At 41.4% G+C, this 14,466-nt stretch overlaps 3 protein-coding genes across 7 annotated transcripts; 2 read left to right on the top strand and 1 right to left on the bottom strand.

Annotated features, from left to right (window-relative positions):
• The first annotated feature begins 304 nt into the window (after positions 1–304).
• On the top strand, positions 305–4,708 carry LOC115058299 (G-protein coupled receptor 55). Of its 2 annotated transcripts, XM_029525627.1 has the most exons (5): positions 305–392; positions 786–924; positions 1,008–1,746; positions 2,180–2,341; positions 2,643–4,708. In XM_029525627.1, the coding sequence occupies exons 2-5, from the start codon at positions 893–895 to the stop codon at positions 2,763–2,765; spliced, it is 1,056 nt and encodes a 351-aa protein (XP_029381487.1). In that variant the 5' UTR covers positions 305–392; positions 786–892; the 3' UTR covers positions 2,766–4,708. The 2 variants fall into 2 exon arrangements, with proteins under 2 accessions (XP_029381487.1, XP_029381488.1); XM_029525628.1 differs by having other exon boundaries at positions 2,180–4,708.
• itm2cb (integral membrane protein 2Cb) lies at positions 4,688–9,621 on the bottom strand. 4 transcript variants are annotated; one of them, XM_029525631.1, is made up of 6 exons: positions 9,400–9,621; positions 7,375–7,502; positions 7,087–7,275; positions 6,874–6,984; positions 6,585–6,735; positions 4,688–5,892 (listed from the first exon to the last, which is right to left on the bottom strand). In XM_029525631.1, exons 1-6 carry the CDS (start codon positions 9,494–9,496, stop codon positions 5,801–5,803), a joined length of 768 nt encoding a protein of 255 aa, XP_029381491.1. In that variant the 5' UTR covers positions 9,497–9,621; the 3' UTR covers positions 4,688–5,800. The 4 variants fall into 4 exon arrangements, with proteins under 4 accessions (XP_029381491.1, XP_029381492.1, XP_029381490.1 ...); XM_029525632.1 differs by having other exon boundaries at positions 7,375–7,512; positions 9,425–9,621; XM_029525630.1 differs by having other exon boundaries at positions 4,689–5,892; positions 7,375–7,512; positions 9,410–9,621.
• A 1,570-nt stretch (positions 9,622–11,191) lies between these two features.
• hes6 (hes family bHLH transcription factor 6) lies at positions 11,192–12,507 on the top strand. The gene is made up of 4 exons (XM_029525633.1): positions 11,192–11,337; positions 11,420–11,506; positions 11,639–11,720; positions 12,037–12,507. The coding sequence occupies exons 1-4, from the start codon at positions 11,263–11,265 to the stop codon at positions 12,399–12,401; spliced, it is 609 nt and encodes a 202-aa protein (XP_029381493.1). The 5' UTR covers positions 11,192–11,262; the 3' UTR covers positions 12,402–12,507.
• Positions 12,508–14,466: the final 1,959 nt, after the last annotated feature.

Genomic DNA, 14,466 nt, shown 5'->3' with positions numbered 1-14,466 from the left:
ATCAGCGTCTTAGTTTCTAGAAGACTAAGTTAAGATGATCCGCATGCTGAACATTGGGCCTGCTAAACTTCCACTGTTTGCAGTGGCGGTTAGGGTTAGGGTTAGGGTTAGGGTGATGACATCACTTTGACCCGCAAATCCTTAGCAATTTTTTCCAATGTTTAAAAATACCAGGAAAAGTTACCCGTGTGAATATCTTTACATGCACGGAGGAGTTAAAAGCATGTCTGGATGAGTTGCTTTTAATGATTTGTAATGCACATGTATATGTGCATGATGGGTGGCATTACTCAGGAAGTGGTGATGAAACACCAAAGGTAGAGAAAGCAGAAGTGCGTCTGGCACTGACAGTGTCACAGACTAACGCTCAGAGGAGAGACTGAATCCTGGAGGTAAAGACACAATATTTCACATTCTGTGCTGTACAAGATGTCTAACATCGAATACTTTTGCAGTATTGTGTTTAAATGTTAATTAGGAAAGTAAATGTGAATGTAGCTATTTCATGAGCACACTTAAATTCCAATTACCTATTGATGCAATTTATCTCTGTATTCAACAGCATAATGTAAAAATTGTATGTATCCTAATTAATTAGGTAAGATAGATGACAGTTATTACAATTAAATTGAATTAGTCCTGTCAAATTCAATTAGCCCCAAATGTCCAAACTGTTTACCAATTTACTTTTGCCTATGCACGGTTTACAGTATCAATGCATAAAGAGCGTGTGATTTGCATGATATAACTCATTTATGTTAGGTTGTTGTTGTATCTTTGGCCAGTGCATCAAACGCAGAAAACAAAGCTGAAAGTGCTTGTGCCCACACAACTGAAAAGGTTTCAGGAGGCTTGGCACGCAGACACGTTCATTCCTGTGTGAGAACAAAGTATGGCGAAAGGAAATCAAGCTTCATCTCTCAGGTAGCTTTTGTATTTAAATGCGGCTGTGAAATCCCGTTCAAATCAAATCAAACCTTTTTTTTTCTTTCTTTTTTTTCTTGCAGTGCCAACATGACAGACAACTGTTCATTCGAAGAGGTGGATGACTTGATGGTGAATTTGCAGTTGTACATCTATGTGCCGATATTTGTGATTGGTCTGGTCCTGAATGTTGCAGCGCTCTTTGTGTTCTGCGTCTTGCTGCGAAAATGGACCGAGTCAACTATCTACATGACCAGCTTGACTCTAATGGATCTGCTGCTCCTCATCCCTCTTCCTTTCAAAATGCATGCAACTAAACACAAGTGGATCATTGCCCTTCAGTCTCTGTGCTCTGCCTTGGAAAATTTCTATTTTGTTGGCATATACGGCAGCATCTATACCATCATGTGCATAGCTGTGGACCGATGGGTGGCGATCTGTTTTCCGTTCAGAGCCAAGCAGCTGCGTTCACCCAAAGCCGCTCTGGTGATCTGCGTTTTGGTGTGGCTGCTGGTGCTGGCAGTAATCTCTCCGACCATCCACCGTGTCAGGGACACCGGTGGGAAAGGTGACTTCCGCTGTTTCCACAAGTTTTCAGACAATGGCTGGAGCCCTCCGCTCATCATCTGCCTGCAGCTGTTTGGGTTTCTGTTGCCTGCCCTGGTGGTGATCTACTGTTCGGTCCAGACCATCTTGGCCCTTCAGCAGTCTGGCCAGCATAGCCCCAAGAGCCGAGCATGTGTGAAGATCATCTACAGCTGTTTGAGTGCCTTCCTGGTGCCTTTCACTCTGAGTCATCTTGGTATCTTCTTGCAGTTCCTGGTAAGGAAACTGGAAGCTTCAAGTCAATTTATTTCGAAAGTGAGAATGAAGAATCAGAGTAGGCCACTAAAATAAATAAAGTAGCAAAATAATCTCACACAAAGGTCCATGTAGTAATTGTTCTGGACTGATCATAAATGATGGAATTTCCTCCAACTTTGTTTTCTATACTGAATCAAACACGCATCTCAACTTTTACAGCAACAGATATATGTGATGGGACAGTAAGCGCTTGGTAAGATCTCTCAGGATATGAAGCATTTTGGTTTGTTAGGGAAATGCCAAAGCACCTACAAATTAGTCTTTTATCTTTGCAGACCCATTGGTCAAATGACTCATGTTCTTATTTTTTATTTTTTTAGTTTTTCATCGCGCTGTGTCACCTCTGGCCTTATTGTCAAACATATCCTGATAATATTTTGCATAATTCCAGGTGCACCAAAATGTGATTAAGGAGTGCGCCAGTAAAACCAGCGTCAGCCTGTTCATACAGATAGCCATGTGTCTGTCCAACATCACCTGCTGTCTGGACGCTGCATGCTACTACTTCATTGCTAAAGAAGTGAGGAACCCCAAAGACAACATCAGGCTAACGGTGAGCCAAAGAAGAAACACTTTCAGCACATCCGAGGTCTGACCATGACATAAAGACAATTTCAAACTGAAATATAGCGTGTTCTCCTAAAAGTGCTGGTAACAAATACAAGATTTGGCTTTTTTAATTTTACACCTGCAAGGCTATTTAAGAAGAGCCATTATTGCTTCCAGAAGCTAGTGTGGCACACACTAAGGGAGATGAGTGGCAAGAAAGCTGGTCAGAGCACCTTTGGGCTTTAAACGGAAATGCTGCACAGGAAAAAAGCAGACAGTCTGATATATGCTTTGGTTTGGAACAGGAAGCCAGTCGGCCCCATGTGGGCCTGAAACCCACAGTATGGCAACAAAAGGAGAATTCACCAACCACCTGCCACACGGTACACTTCTACAATGGGCAATCACTGTCGGTCAATCAGTCATGAGGCTGTTATGAAGCATTGGTGTAAATTTTTTGAGACACGGGAATATCAGCCATTTAAGATCAGGACTGATATATTTTTAGTATGAATTTGGGTTGATGGATTACATTAGAAAAGTATGACAATGTCTCATGAGGCACATGATATGACAACAATCATGGGCTGTATTTATAGTTTTAGCATCTCTTATATAAATTGAAGATATGTGTTAAAAGCTGACTTGAAATATTATGGACTTTCAACTAAAGCAACATATTCAATTTCATTTGCTTATATAGTCATTCAAAAATGAATTGTATAGTTAATTTATAAATATTGATCTCTGAATGGCACTGACATGAGAACCTTTTAGTTGTGCTGAAACACATTAATTTAATTCATTACTATTACTTGCTAATAATTTATGATTGCTATCCTAATGACAAGTATATTGTTTTAGAATTTAATGTGGCGAGTAATAATATCTATGAATCCATCATGTAAATCAACACATAGAAATTAGTACTACAAGATAGTAAAGTACAATTACTATTCGTCTAGATTTTGTATCCCTAAATTTACTAATGCAAACAGTAAGAAATAATAAACAATCCTCACATGAACGATGAACCTAGTGGATGGAGAGAAAATCACCAGTTTTATGTATTGAAACTGAAAGACTGTTTTGTTGCTAAAAAATGTCGTCCTGTTGTTTAGCTACCGTGTGAGGCATCACAGTGTAGTAAAGAAAGTTATTTCATCATTCATTCATTTCAAATCATTAAATATATTAAGATCATTTTCATACATGCTATTGGAATAATAATATTAATGGCAATGCAGCTTCATAGATGTGCAATAGTGTCACGAATTTCTAAGTTTACACACACTTTTGTTTCAGAAATCACATTAAGTAAAGAAACTACACTTACACAGTGATTTAATGTTTCACACGGAAAGCAAAAGGGAAAAAAATATTCTGTCAATAAAAATTAATTTAAAAAAAGGTTCACTGTTAGTTACAAAATTATGGATCAGACAATATTGATGATAGAATGTTTACAGGGGGCTGTAATTGTGAATAACATGACAGCAGACAGAGCTAAACCACAATTGGATAGTTGACGTGAACTAAGCAGACCTTATTTAGTAACTTTGTGGTAATATTAAAATGGTATACGGTCAGTTTGGAGCTATAGTGTATATTAATGGCGTTAATAATCTGTGTAAAGCTAAAAACAGAATATATTGTGTTGAGTTATTATTTGTTGAAATGCTTTAATATTTTGCAAAAGCCATATTTTGAGTGTCTTTGGTATTTATCTAGCTCCATCGTGTTGTCTGTCTTGTTCTGTAGATAAATTCAGTATTTGTCAGAACAAATCCCATGACAGAAATGTAGCAGTGTAATTTATATTTTGTTTGCATTTTCATGCAATAACCTTTGATTTTATATCTATAAAATTCCTCTTCTGAAAATATATGCTCATATTTATTTTCTGCCATCGCTCTTTTCAGTGCAACCTACAGGCATAACACATTAACTCAGATTAATGTGGAAAAATATCACACAAATAATGGTTTCCACGCTCTGCTTTTATTTTTGGATGGCATTAGCTTTGAAACCATGTCTGCCATTTAGAGACGAAACATAGCTAACCACAAGATTTATCTGCTGTTACTGTGACTGATGAAGCAACATGAAAACGTATGTAGTACACTTTTGAAACAGAACTAATTAGAACTTTGTGTTCCACTTAGATTGTGTCTATACATGCTGTGAGGAAGTTCACAAAGGAAAAATGAACTCTTTGTTTCTCTTTCTCACAATGTGCTCCCTTATTGCAGTGTTTATGTTGGAGTATTGTTGGCACAGCCTCTGGTTATTAAAACCCGTCATTTGTCAATTTACAATGTGTATGTTGTGCTGAGTCCGTTACCATTTAACAACCAAAAGACCAAAATAAAGTTGGATCATTTATTTTTAAAGCAGCAGGATATTGCAAGAAAATTTGACTGTACAGCAAAATCAGGTGTCTACAACAATGAAATATGAGCATGTGTCACAGGTCTCTCTCAACAGAGACTGATTGCTCCAGGATGCACATTAGAAAGACACCCCAAAACTGGGACAAATCAACATTATAGAGATAATAATGGCAACAGAAGAGGAAGAATTGGGAACTGGCAAGAGCTGAAGACAAGAGGCAAATCCAAGTGAAAAGGAGGAAGAGAGTTTTAGCCTTTGCTATTATCTACAGTATGTGATCTAAACTATAAAGCATTCTTTCTAAATCTTCCATATATCCTTAACATTAAGCATAGCATCGCTTACTGTAGACTTTGGTTCCTTTTTTCCCTCTAAAGCACTGCTACTAATTACAGTCTAAAGCCATTTATATCCAAGGAGTAGGAAACTATGAAATATAGAGACAAACAATAATGAAACAAACATTCAAACAGAGTTAATCGATTTGTGATAAAAATCTATGACTGTAACAATATGAAATCCAAAAGAAAATCAATGTACAGTAAATATTGCTTCGGAACAATCAGTTATATACACCATTCATTAATGATAAAAAGAAAATAAATGTCTAAACTACATGAGGTATGTTTTGCCATTTCCTGGCATTCAAAGGAAAAATAAAATCATAAAATCAAGGAACAAACATTCACATGAGTGCACAGCAAGCAATTTCCAAGTTGCCATCACCTACAGTGCACTGGGTTACTAAATAACAATAAGGACAAGTCAAAGTAAAAATAATCAAGTCCTCTGATGAAAATGACAAACCGACACACATTAACTTATTTTGCACAACATGACAAGCTACAGATATATCCAAACACATTTATAACATCTTCCAAATATAAAGACTGAATAAAAAACATATCAACATTGTACAATAAGAGTATTCCAACTTCAGACAAAATAACAACATTGAAATTGAAACTTAAACTGTTGCTCTTAAAGTGCAGTTAAAAGCCTAAATAATTCAAGAGGTATGGTTTGAGATTGGCTTAAGTGTTGGATGGCTGAGATTTCCGCCTCAGATTTAGACTCTATCACAGATGACAGTCTCGACCACAAATGTGTTCTCAAAATGACGAATGCTGTGACATTTCTTTATCTCACGCCTTTGAATACCTGAAAGAGATGAGACAGTTTAGTCATCTGTTCAATACTCAAAAGTCAGCGTCTGCAGTTACTGTGTTTCCTCTACAGCTACTGCTGTGCCAACATTTTCATTTTTAAAATCAGCACAAGCGGTTTCCTCAAATCACGTCCATATATGTACCCAGGGGAAGTTTGTCACATTGTTTCTGATGCTCTTGTGCCAATCAAAGGCAGCAACGAAAGAGATATCACTCATGTGCATCACTCCCACCTCCACAATGTGTGGATGTGTCCACTGCACCACAAGTGACTCACACAGCAGGAAGTTCCCTAGCTGTGCCCACACATGCGCGTGCATGCAAACACACACTGTGTGTGCTGACATGATAATCAAGCTGCCAGTCTGTTGCAGGAGGATTTTACACTGCAGAGACAATGTCTGATAAATTCAGTAGGAAGGCCCTACTTGGTTCTGGGATTTGTTCTCTGCATGTACATTCAGTCTCACTCACTGAAACAGCTGAGAGTGTGATTTCCCGTCATCTATTGAAGGAACACTGACACAGAGATTGACCCGGCACATCACATGACTCAACGTCTCACAAGGGTTGGTGTGACAACAGGTAATAAATTAGCAGAAGTTACCCAGCAGTCGTCACTCATTATTCATCATGTGGTATTGCCTTAGTAGATTAGACAAGGAAATGAATGTGTGGACTTACGTCGGCGCTGGTTACGGCGTCTGAGGCGATAGGTTTCTTTGCCAAAGCAGAGCCTGTGGATAAAGGGGCCCAGCTGCCTCATGTTCCTAACCCTTCCTGTCACCACCATTTCTTCCTGGATGATGTAAGTCTGAGGAAGGTACGTCCCTCTCTGTGGCAAAGAGACACATGAATCACTCACTGCAGGCAGGAGGATGGGAACCCACCGTCCTTCGCTCCTAAACAGCCATCTATATCCAACAATGATTTTCAACAGTGGCATTAACAGTGGGTGGATTGAGGGCCTCACCTTGACATTGACCAGCAGCTCCCACAGATTACGTGGAGGCATCACCAGGGTTGTGTTCAGCTCAGTGATGTAGCATTTGTCCAAAGCAATGTCGTGATAAGCTGTAAGGCCCTAGAACATATTAAAAAAAAAAAAAAAAAAAGGTTAAAGCCACTTTAACAAGAAAAATGTTGAATAGTAACGAGAAGGGACCAAACATATCGGTTAACTTACTCTCTGAAAGTCATGGATGATATCAGCAGGGTCGCTGCCGCCAAAGTGTGGCACAGGCACGCTGATCTGCTCGTAGTTGTCCTCAAGGTAGATGCCAACATTTTCCTCAAGTTCTTGCCGGCCCCTCAGAGGGGCATAGACAGAGTCCTCGTAGACAACCCGGCAGTGGAACAAACTGTCTTCTGGGACCTGCTAATATGGGGCAATAGAAGAGAGTTAGTATGCGCAAAGAGCTTTTCATATCTGTACTGTAGGTAAAGTAAGAAGAGCCAGGCAGAGTGAACTGACCTGAGGTATAAAGTAGTACCGATAGATGTAAACAGAGGCCAGCACTAGTCCTGACATGAAAATCACCAGGCCGAAGGTGAGACAGCACAGGCCAGTTGGAAAAGGCTTCTTGGCCCTGACAGGAAGAACTGGGTGTCCCTGTAAAAAAAGAAAACTGTTTCATGAGAAGACAGATTGGGGGAAACAAGGAAAACTAAGATTTCTGGGAGCCTGTGATGCAAACATTTTTTTTTTGTTGCCAATGTATTAGATTGTATCTTGTTAAATGTACAATTTTATTTTCAGTATTTTCCCAAGTCCAAACAATTTTAAATAAACCAAAGGATAGTTCTATGATGGAGTATCAGTCAACGTAATGATCTCTCACAATGCCGTTAGTCCTGTATAAAGTCCAAATCTTAGCTGAGTTAATTCTGGCTAAAGAAGGCAGTTGCCTAGTTATTAGTCAAGTGAGGAGATCTGGTAGACGTAGGATGGTCTGGAATGAGACGTGCCAGATGCCCACCCACAGTCTCTCAGTCAATCTGCTGCCTCTCCCTACTACTGTTGCTATGGAGAGTGGAAGCAGGGAGAGCAGATTGTGCCTGGCTCTGACGAGGATGCTGGCACGTGGCTGTCTGGGTCTATTCTTGGAGGCCTATTTCCACACTCCATATTTGCTGTTAGTTCTCTGGCTCCCTAAGTGGGAGTCAAAATGAGAACAACTACGTGGAGCAGGACTCCCTCAGCTGAGGCGGGCATATTAATAGATCTACACACATTGTCTCTTACGCCTAGCTTTGTGTTGCAGCCAATCATCAGCAGCCGATTACCAGTTTTCACACAGCCTTTGACATCATGTCTTATACTTGTGTTGACGTAACAAGCACATGAAAAAAAAATGTTGAGGATTCGTCACTACCTGGCATTCACAGTTAACAAATGTGTGGGGGAAAATGGATGAGGCTTTCATCATACATCCATTATGTACCAGAGCTCCAATTATTCCTCTAATAACCCAAGGGAGGTACTCCAGAAAAGAGGCCAAGAAAAGACTTCACTGGCCTCACTAATACAAACCAAATCAAATCAATAAATTCAGTGCTTCCATTCTACAAATTTGAAAGCCTCATTCTGTTATTGGGCCCCATGTTTAAAAGTTGAAGGCTGAAAGTGAGGACCAGGAATTGCTCTTTTTCGGGATTGAGCTCAAAACATCAGTAATGAATATTACACATTATTATATATTATATACACACAGTATTAAAAACGTATCTCTAGTTTTTCCCATCGTGATCTCTGACTTTTCATAAATACCAGTTTGGAGGAAGAATAAAAAAGAAAAGACGTCTTAGCTAAAAAAAAAAAAAAAAAAAAAAAAAAACCTCACTTGTTGATACACGACACAATAATCCTGGATCACCACTCACTCTCACAGGCACAAGCTGCAGGAATCACGTGACATAACACCTCATGACGTCACAGACTGCCGCAGTAACCGTATCTGACAAGTGCCGTTTTCTCTTTTTTGGCAAACAACGCGGATTAGGGGCCAGGGCATGCCCACACGTGTCGCTTCTTTAGAGAGAGTACGAGTGTTTTTCTTTTCATTGTGAATACTTTATGGATCATCCGGAGGGACATTCTGCTGAGGACACACTCCGTGCAGCCATTTGCAGTGTGTCCTCCCGGTGGCCAAACAAGGTGACGTAATGTCAACATCAGGCTAATCCAGGGTGGTCTGTTCCCCGGATATTACAATTTAACTGCACAATCTGATTTTTTTTAATTCTTTTACAAATATTGTCGCAGCCCAGCAGACAGAAACTAGCACAATAAACTGCAGTGAGTGGCGCGGTGTCATTTATTCCGTTTATTGGATAAAGATCACAGCTTTGGTTCATAAAACAAGGTTTTACCAAAGTTAAAGGCCAAATGTTTCCAGTTATAATAAGTGATAATAAACACTTTATTGCCTGTGCAAAAGGACTTCTACGCTGTTTAAGACACAAGACAAACGCCACACCAAATAAAGGAAGACAAAACGCAAACTCACGTGAGCCTGGGGTACAATGATCTTGTCTCCATCGCTCTCTTTTTCTGGCTTCTGCACCGAAACTGGCTGGAAAGTGATCTTCACCATGGCTGATAGTGAAGTGTATATTTGCTTTGTCTCGTTTAGGATTCAGTGAGCTGATTTCTTCCACTGAGCCGGCGAGATTATATAGCGAAGGAGCAGCGTCGCCCCCGAAACTCAGTGACCTCAGAGGAGCGTCTTCTCTGACGAACAAGCACTGTGTGGGTCTCAAGGAAAAGCCGCCTCGCCGCTGTCAAAATAAGTTTCCGTCCGGCTAAAAAAGCGTAACACTAACACAGCACACACGGTTCGTGGGTTCACCAACACACGGGTGAAGATGAAAACAATTATAAACCTATCCAGCGCATGAAATTTCAAATTTTTGTCCCGTTTGGCTGAGATTAGAATTTCCTATGCTCTTATTGTGAAGGCTAGTGCCAGATATGGTAGTGCTTTCCGTATTTTATTTAAAGCCGCATCCCTTTTCTCAACACTATCATCCGGAAATGCAGGGATGTTTCAAACTCTCAGTTTGTTAGTAGATCGCAAAAAAAAAAAAAAAAAACAACTTAATACTAGGTCACTCTTTATGAGATCATTAAGCCGTGTAATGCATACACTTTGTACAGCACCGTAAACTGCGTGCGCCTTCATTTGAAGGCTACATGTAAAGTATAGTTTAATGCAATGAAAGATGACTATCTTGTGTAAAATAAGCCTGTAATTTGACGTAAAATAGTCTTAACGTTTCACATAGCTATGGCTATACAAAGCTGTCTTAGGGTATAAATAATTTACACAATAGATTTCATTTTTATAAATTGTGTCATGATAAAATGACTATACATAATTATCATTTCTTTCTGTAACTAAACCGGCCAAAATCTTACAGGCACCTTCAACCCCTAACACCAATCAGCAGTGTAATGAAACAGTAAATGCGACAGTGCAAAGCAGAGTACATGTACCAGTCCCATTCCCCATACAAATTCAAATTACTTAACGTATGCAAATTTACACAGACATACACACAACCCTTGTCAGCATATGCGAGCAGTCATGAGTGTTTTCCAAATGACTAATGCCAGACACAAGTCATAAAATATGTTCAAAATGTAACTATAACGATCTAAAATGTACTAAAGTAGGCCGTGGAGATCCCCAAACGGAGCCATCCAAAGACTGGGATGATGCCACTACACAGCGTCAGGCTGCTTGTTCAACTCCATGAGCTTTGGGCTTTTACGCTCTTCACAGGTGCCTCATGTGCTCCTTTTTTTATTTACATAATAAGACCACTCTCCTAGACCTGACAGATAGACTAGTGGATATCAATCAGGCATGAAATTGGCCTCTCTGACGATGATGCAACGTGAGAGCCGGCAGACACACGGTCCGTAGAGGTGAGTGCTCTTTAAAAGGCAGTGCTTAAGGATGTGGACACTGAAGGGCAGTTACTAATACACTGGGTTGTTGTTTTTGTTTGTTTGTTTGTTTTTGCCGCTTTGGTTCTCCTCCTCTGGATGTTTAGCTGCTTCAGCCCATCAGGATCGCTGCTGGTCGGTGGGTGTGTGACACCGATGTGTCCTGATCTTGAAGCTGGTTCCCCCCTTCATATGTAAATGAACCGTCATATGTACGAAGCACTTGCCTCCTCTCTGCACTACCAACGATCACAGTCTCTGTCCGGCTTTGTTGGCCGCCGGACTCCCTCGGCCATCTGCCCCCCCCCCCGCTTCCTCCTCTCCCCGACCCCCCACATGGACGAGCTGTAACGGCTCTGAGGATCACAACGGACCGACCTCCAGTCCGGTTGGTTACACTTCAACAACATGGCCCCCATCCGTAACGACACAAAGGGAATGGACAGAGGTGATAACTACAGTGAGGTCAAGTCTGACAGAAAGGTAAGGACCTCTGCGATCGGCCGACAGGTTTCTGTCCAGGCTTCTGTGTTAGCAGCAGACTGAGTCCTCTCTGTTTTGGTAGATGAGGAAACCTCTGGTCGAGAAGAAGAGGAGAGCTCGCATCAATGAAAGTTTACAAGAACTCAGGGTCCTCATCGCAGACACAGACGTAAGACAACGTGGATTCATTTTTTTAGGCTGTTTGATGTTTTATCCCTAAATAGTGATCCAGACTAGGGTGTGCTAGTTTAGCATTATTTTTTTCTCGTTTGTTGCTTACTCTGTCTGTCTCCCGGTGCAGTTACAATCAAAGATGGAGAACGCCGAGGTTTTGGAGATGACAGTGAGACGAGTGGAGAGCATCCTGAAAAACCGGGCTCAAGGTAAACACCATGCTAGCTTTTGTTTGGGAGTTCGACACTGAGCTGAGGTTCAAGAGAAGTTGAACTCTTCACCACATGTTCCAACCCGTACCTTCAGAAAGTGACTTGTTTCTTACGCCGGGTAAAATAGTTCCTGAACCGAACAACACAGTTTAGAATTGTTTGTATTTTTGATGAGCCAATCAGCTGCGCTGGGCCACAGGTGCGCGTGTGCAGCTTCGAACGCGGCTCAGCCAATCAGAGCGCAGAACCGGCCGTCGGTTCCGGGCCGGCAGTGAACCGGAGCTAACGGTGTGTCCGCTGTGTGTGTCCGCAGAGGTGGACGCCGTCCACCGGGAGGCCTGCGAGCGGTTCGCCGCGGGCTACATCCAGTGTATGCACGACGTGCACACCTTTGTGTCCAGCTGCCCGGGAATCGACCCCACAGAGGCCGCGGAGCTGCTGAACCACCTCCTGGAGAGCATGCCCTTATACGACAGGGACAGCACCGGCACATGGCCGCTGTCCCCGGCCCTGGTGTCCCCGGCCCCCTCCTGCAGCTCCACCGATGACCTCTGCTCCGACCTGGATGAGACGGACTCGGACCAAAGCCAGGTCTCCTCCTCAGAGGAGGCTGAGGGCCAGGAGGAGCCGAGCCCGGCCCCCCTCAGCCAGTCCAAGTCGGTGTGGAGGCCTTGGTAGTCGGTGTCAGCATGGAGGGGACTGAATGCTTTGTGATAGGACGCAGTGTGGGACAGGCCTCGGTTTGTGACAAAGACACTGCTGAGATGACAACTTAAAAAAAAAACTTCTTGAAAGGCATCTGAGAAGCTCTTTGGAAAAATAAGTAAATCCTAGAACTACAGTTATACTAAAATGTATTTAATAAATATAGTATGTAATTAAATCTGTCTTGCAGAGGTCCGTGACCTTTAGGGTCTTCATCTGGAAGTGTTTTGGCCTTGTTATGAGCCTGCCTTCAGTGAAGGGAGTAAATGGATGTATATATTTACTTGTTGGATTCAAGAAGCTGTGTAGAAGGTAGATGTCCCACCACAAATGCATTGTTAGCTGTGTGTAAGTTATTTGTTTAGGTTGTCTTTAACTTTTGTATTTATACATGCCGAATGGCTGTTGGTAGTCTACCTCATCTTGATTTCTAAATTTCTTTTAAATAAATATTCTTTGGGCAAATGACTCTTTAAAAATGAAATTTTCTTCTTGCAGCTTACACACACAAATACACACTGGGTTCCCAGTAACCACCCACCCGCAGCTGTTTTCAGCATGTTAGCTATTACTCTGCAATTGTGGGCCATTTGTGTGCTCATTCTCCAAGATCTCTCAGCACATCGTAGAGATTTGTGAGGTGTGAAATGAGTAATCCACTCACTCCTTATCCTTATATAGGCCTATCTGAGGATTTGACAAACTGGTTTTATAACTTCAGTTTTTTTTTAATCTTAGTTTTAAAAATAACATGGGCACAAATAACTTGCATAGCCATTAATCTGGGCTCTGAAATAACAAAGCCACCACTCAGTTTTACTTTATATTTTACCTTACTATAAATGGGATTTTCTACAGTGGAAATGACTAATAAACTAATTTAATAATCTACACAGCTCTGTTCATGCCACCTTCACTAGTAGGAGAATGCAGACAAAAGATTCATGCTAATTCACAGAGACACTTTGAAAGCTTGTGTCTGCATGCTCAGACATGACCTGTGTGGTCCTGGTGAGAACCACAGACACTGCTCTGCCTCTGCACCATCACCTCCAGCAGCTCCAAATGAATAAGAAAGGACACTAATCCCGAGCAAGCCATCTATAGTCAGATGTCTTGGCTGGTGTTCCTGTGATATTCACTCAAAGTGTCATTTCTCTGACTTGAAACGCCTCCAATGAGAGGGATCTGTGGTGAAAAGAATTAATACAATGAGCATGTGGCTGTTCCAGGAGTGTTTCACCTGACTGATGTGGCAGTTTTTCAGTAACAAAGTGCAATTGAAAACTATTCTGAAGGAGTTTTAGTAAATACTTTTTATATCTACACTGCACTGTATTAGACAGGTATATATATACTGAAATTCCTTCATCTATTGCATTTATCAGACAGCTACAGTTACCAGTTACTTTGTAGATTAGGACAGTGCAATCCAAAATGCTATAGTGATTGATTCATAAAGAATGATCCATTACATTATTGAACATTAGATTGTAAATTAGTTGATAATTAGCTCTGCCTTGAACAGACACAGCCTTTTAATACTGCTGAATATTTTCATTTTATACTTCTACTTTGGTTGATTTCAGAGGAACTATTAGACCTTTTTTTTGGCTCCATTACATTTATATGACACATATACCGCAATGCATCAACAATATTAATCCAATAATATAAAATATGACCATGAAGCTCTCAGTTGCCTTCTCCATCCATCACCTGCAGGTTTGACCCCATCCGACCGATGAGAGCTGTTAAATCCTGACTGGCTGTTTGGAAAGCACCACAGAAACATGTTAATCCAGAATGATGAACTTGATTCAGATGTGTGTCTGTGAGGTGACTGGACCGGATTTGCGGCCTCGTTGAGGTGTAAATGGCCGCTGCAGGAGGGCAAAACGCCCGATTTCACACCTCGGACTCAATTTAGCAGAAGTCTGGAGGTGTGAGCAGCAGGAGGGGAGGGGGGCGCTTTGAACCGTGGAAATGACCGTCTGTCTGCAAACATGCCAGCTATTGCTGCAGTCGCCGGACGGAC

This window comes from Echeneis naucrates, chromosome 17 (assembly GCF_900963305.1).
Source record: "Echeneis naucrates chromosome 17, fEcheNa1.1, whole genome shotgun sequence".
Taxonomy (NCBI): Eukaryota; Metazoa; Chordata; class Actinopteri; order Carangiformes; family Echeneidae; genus Echeneis; species Echeneis naucrates.
Note: the sequence above shows the minus strand (reverse complement) of the source record. Positions and strands in the feature narration are given on the sequence as shown.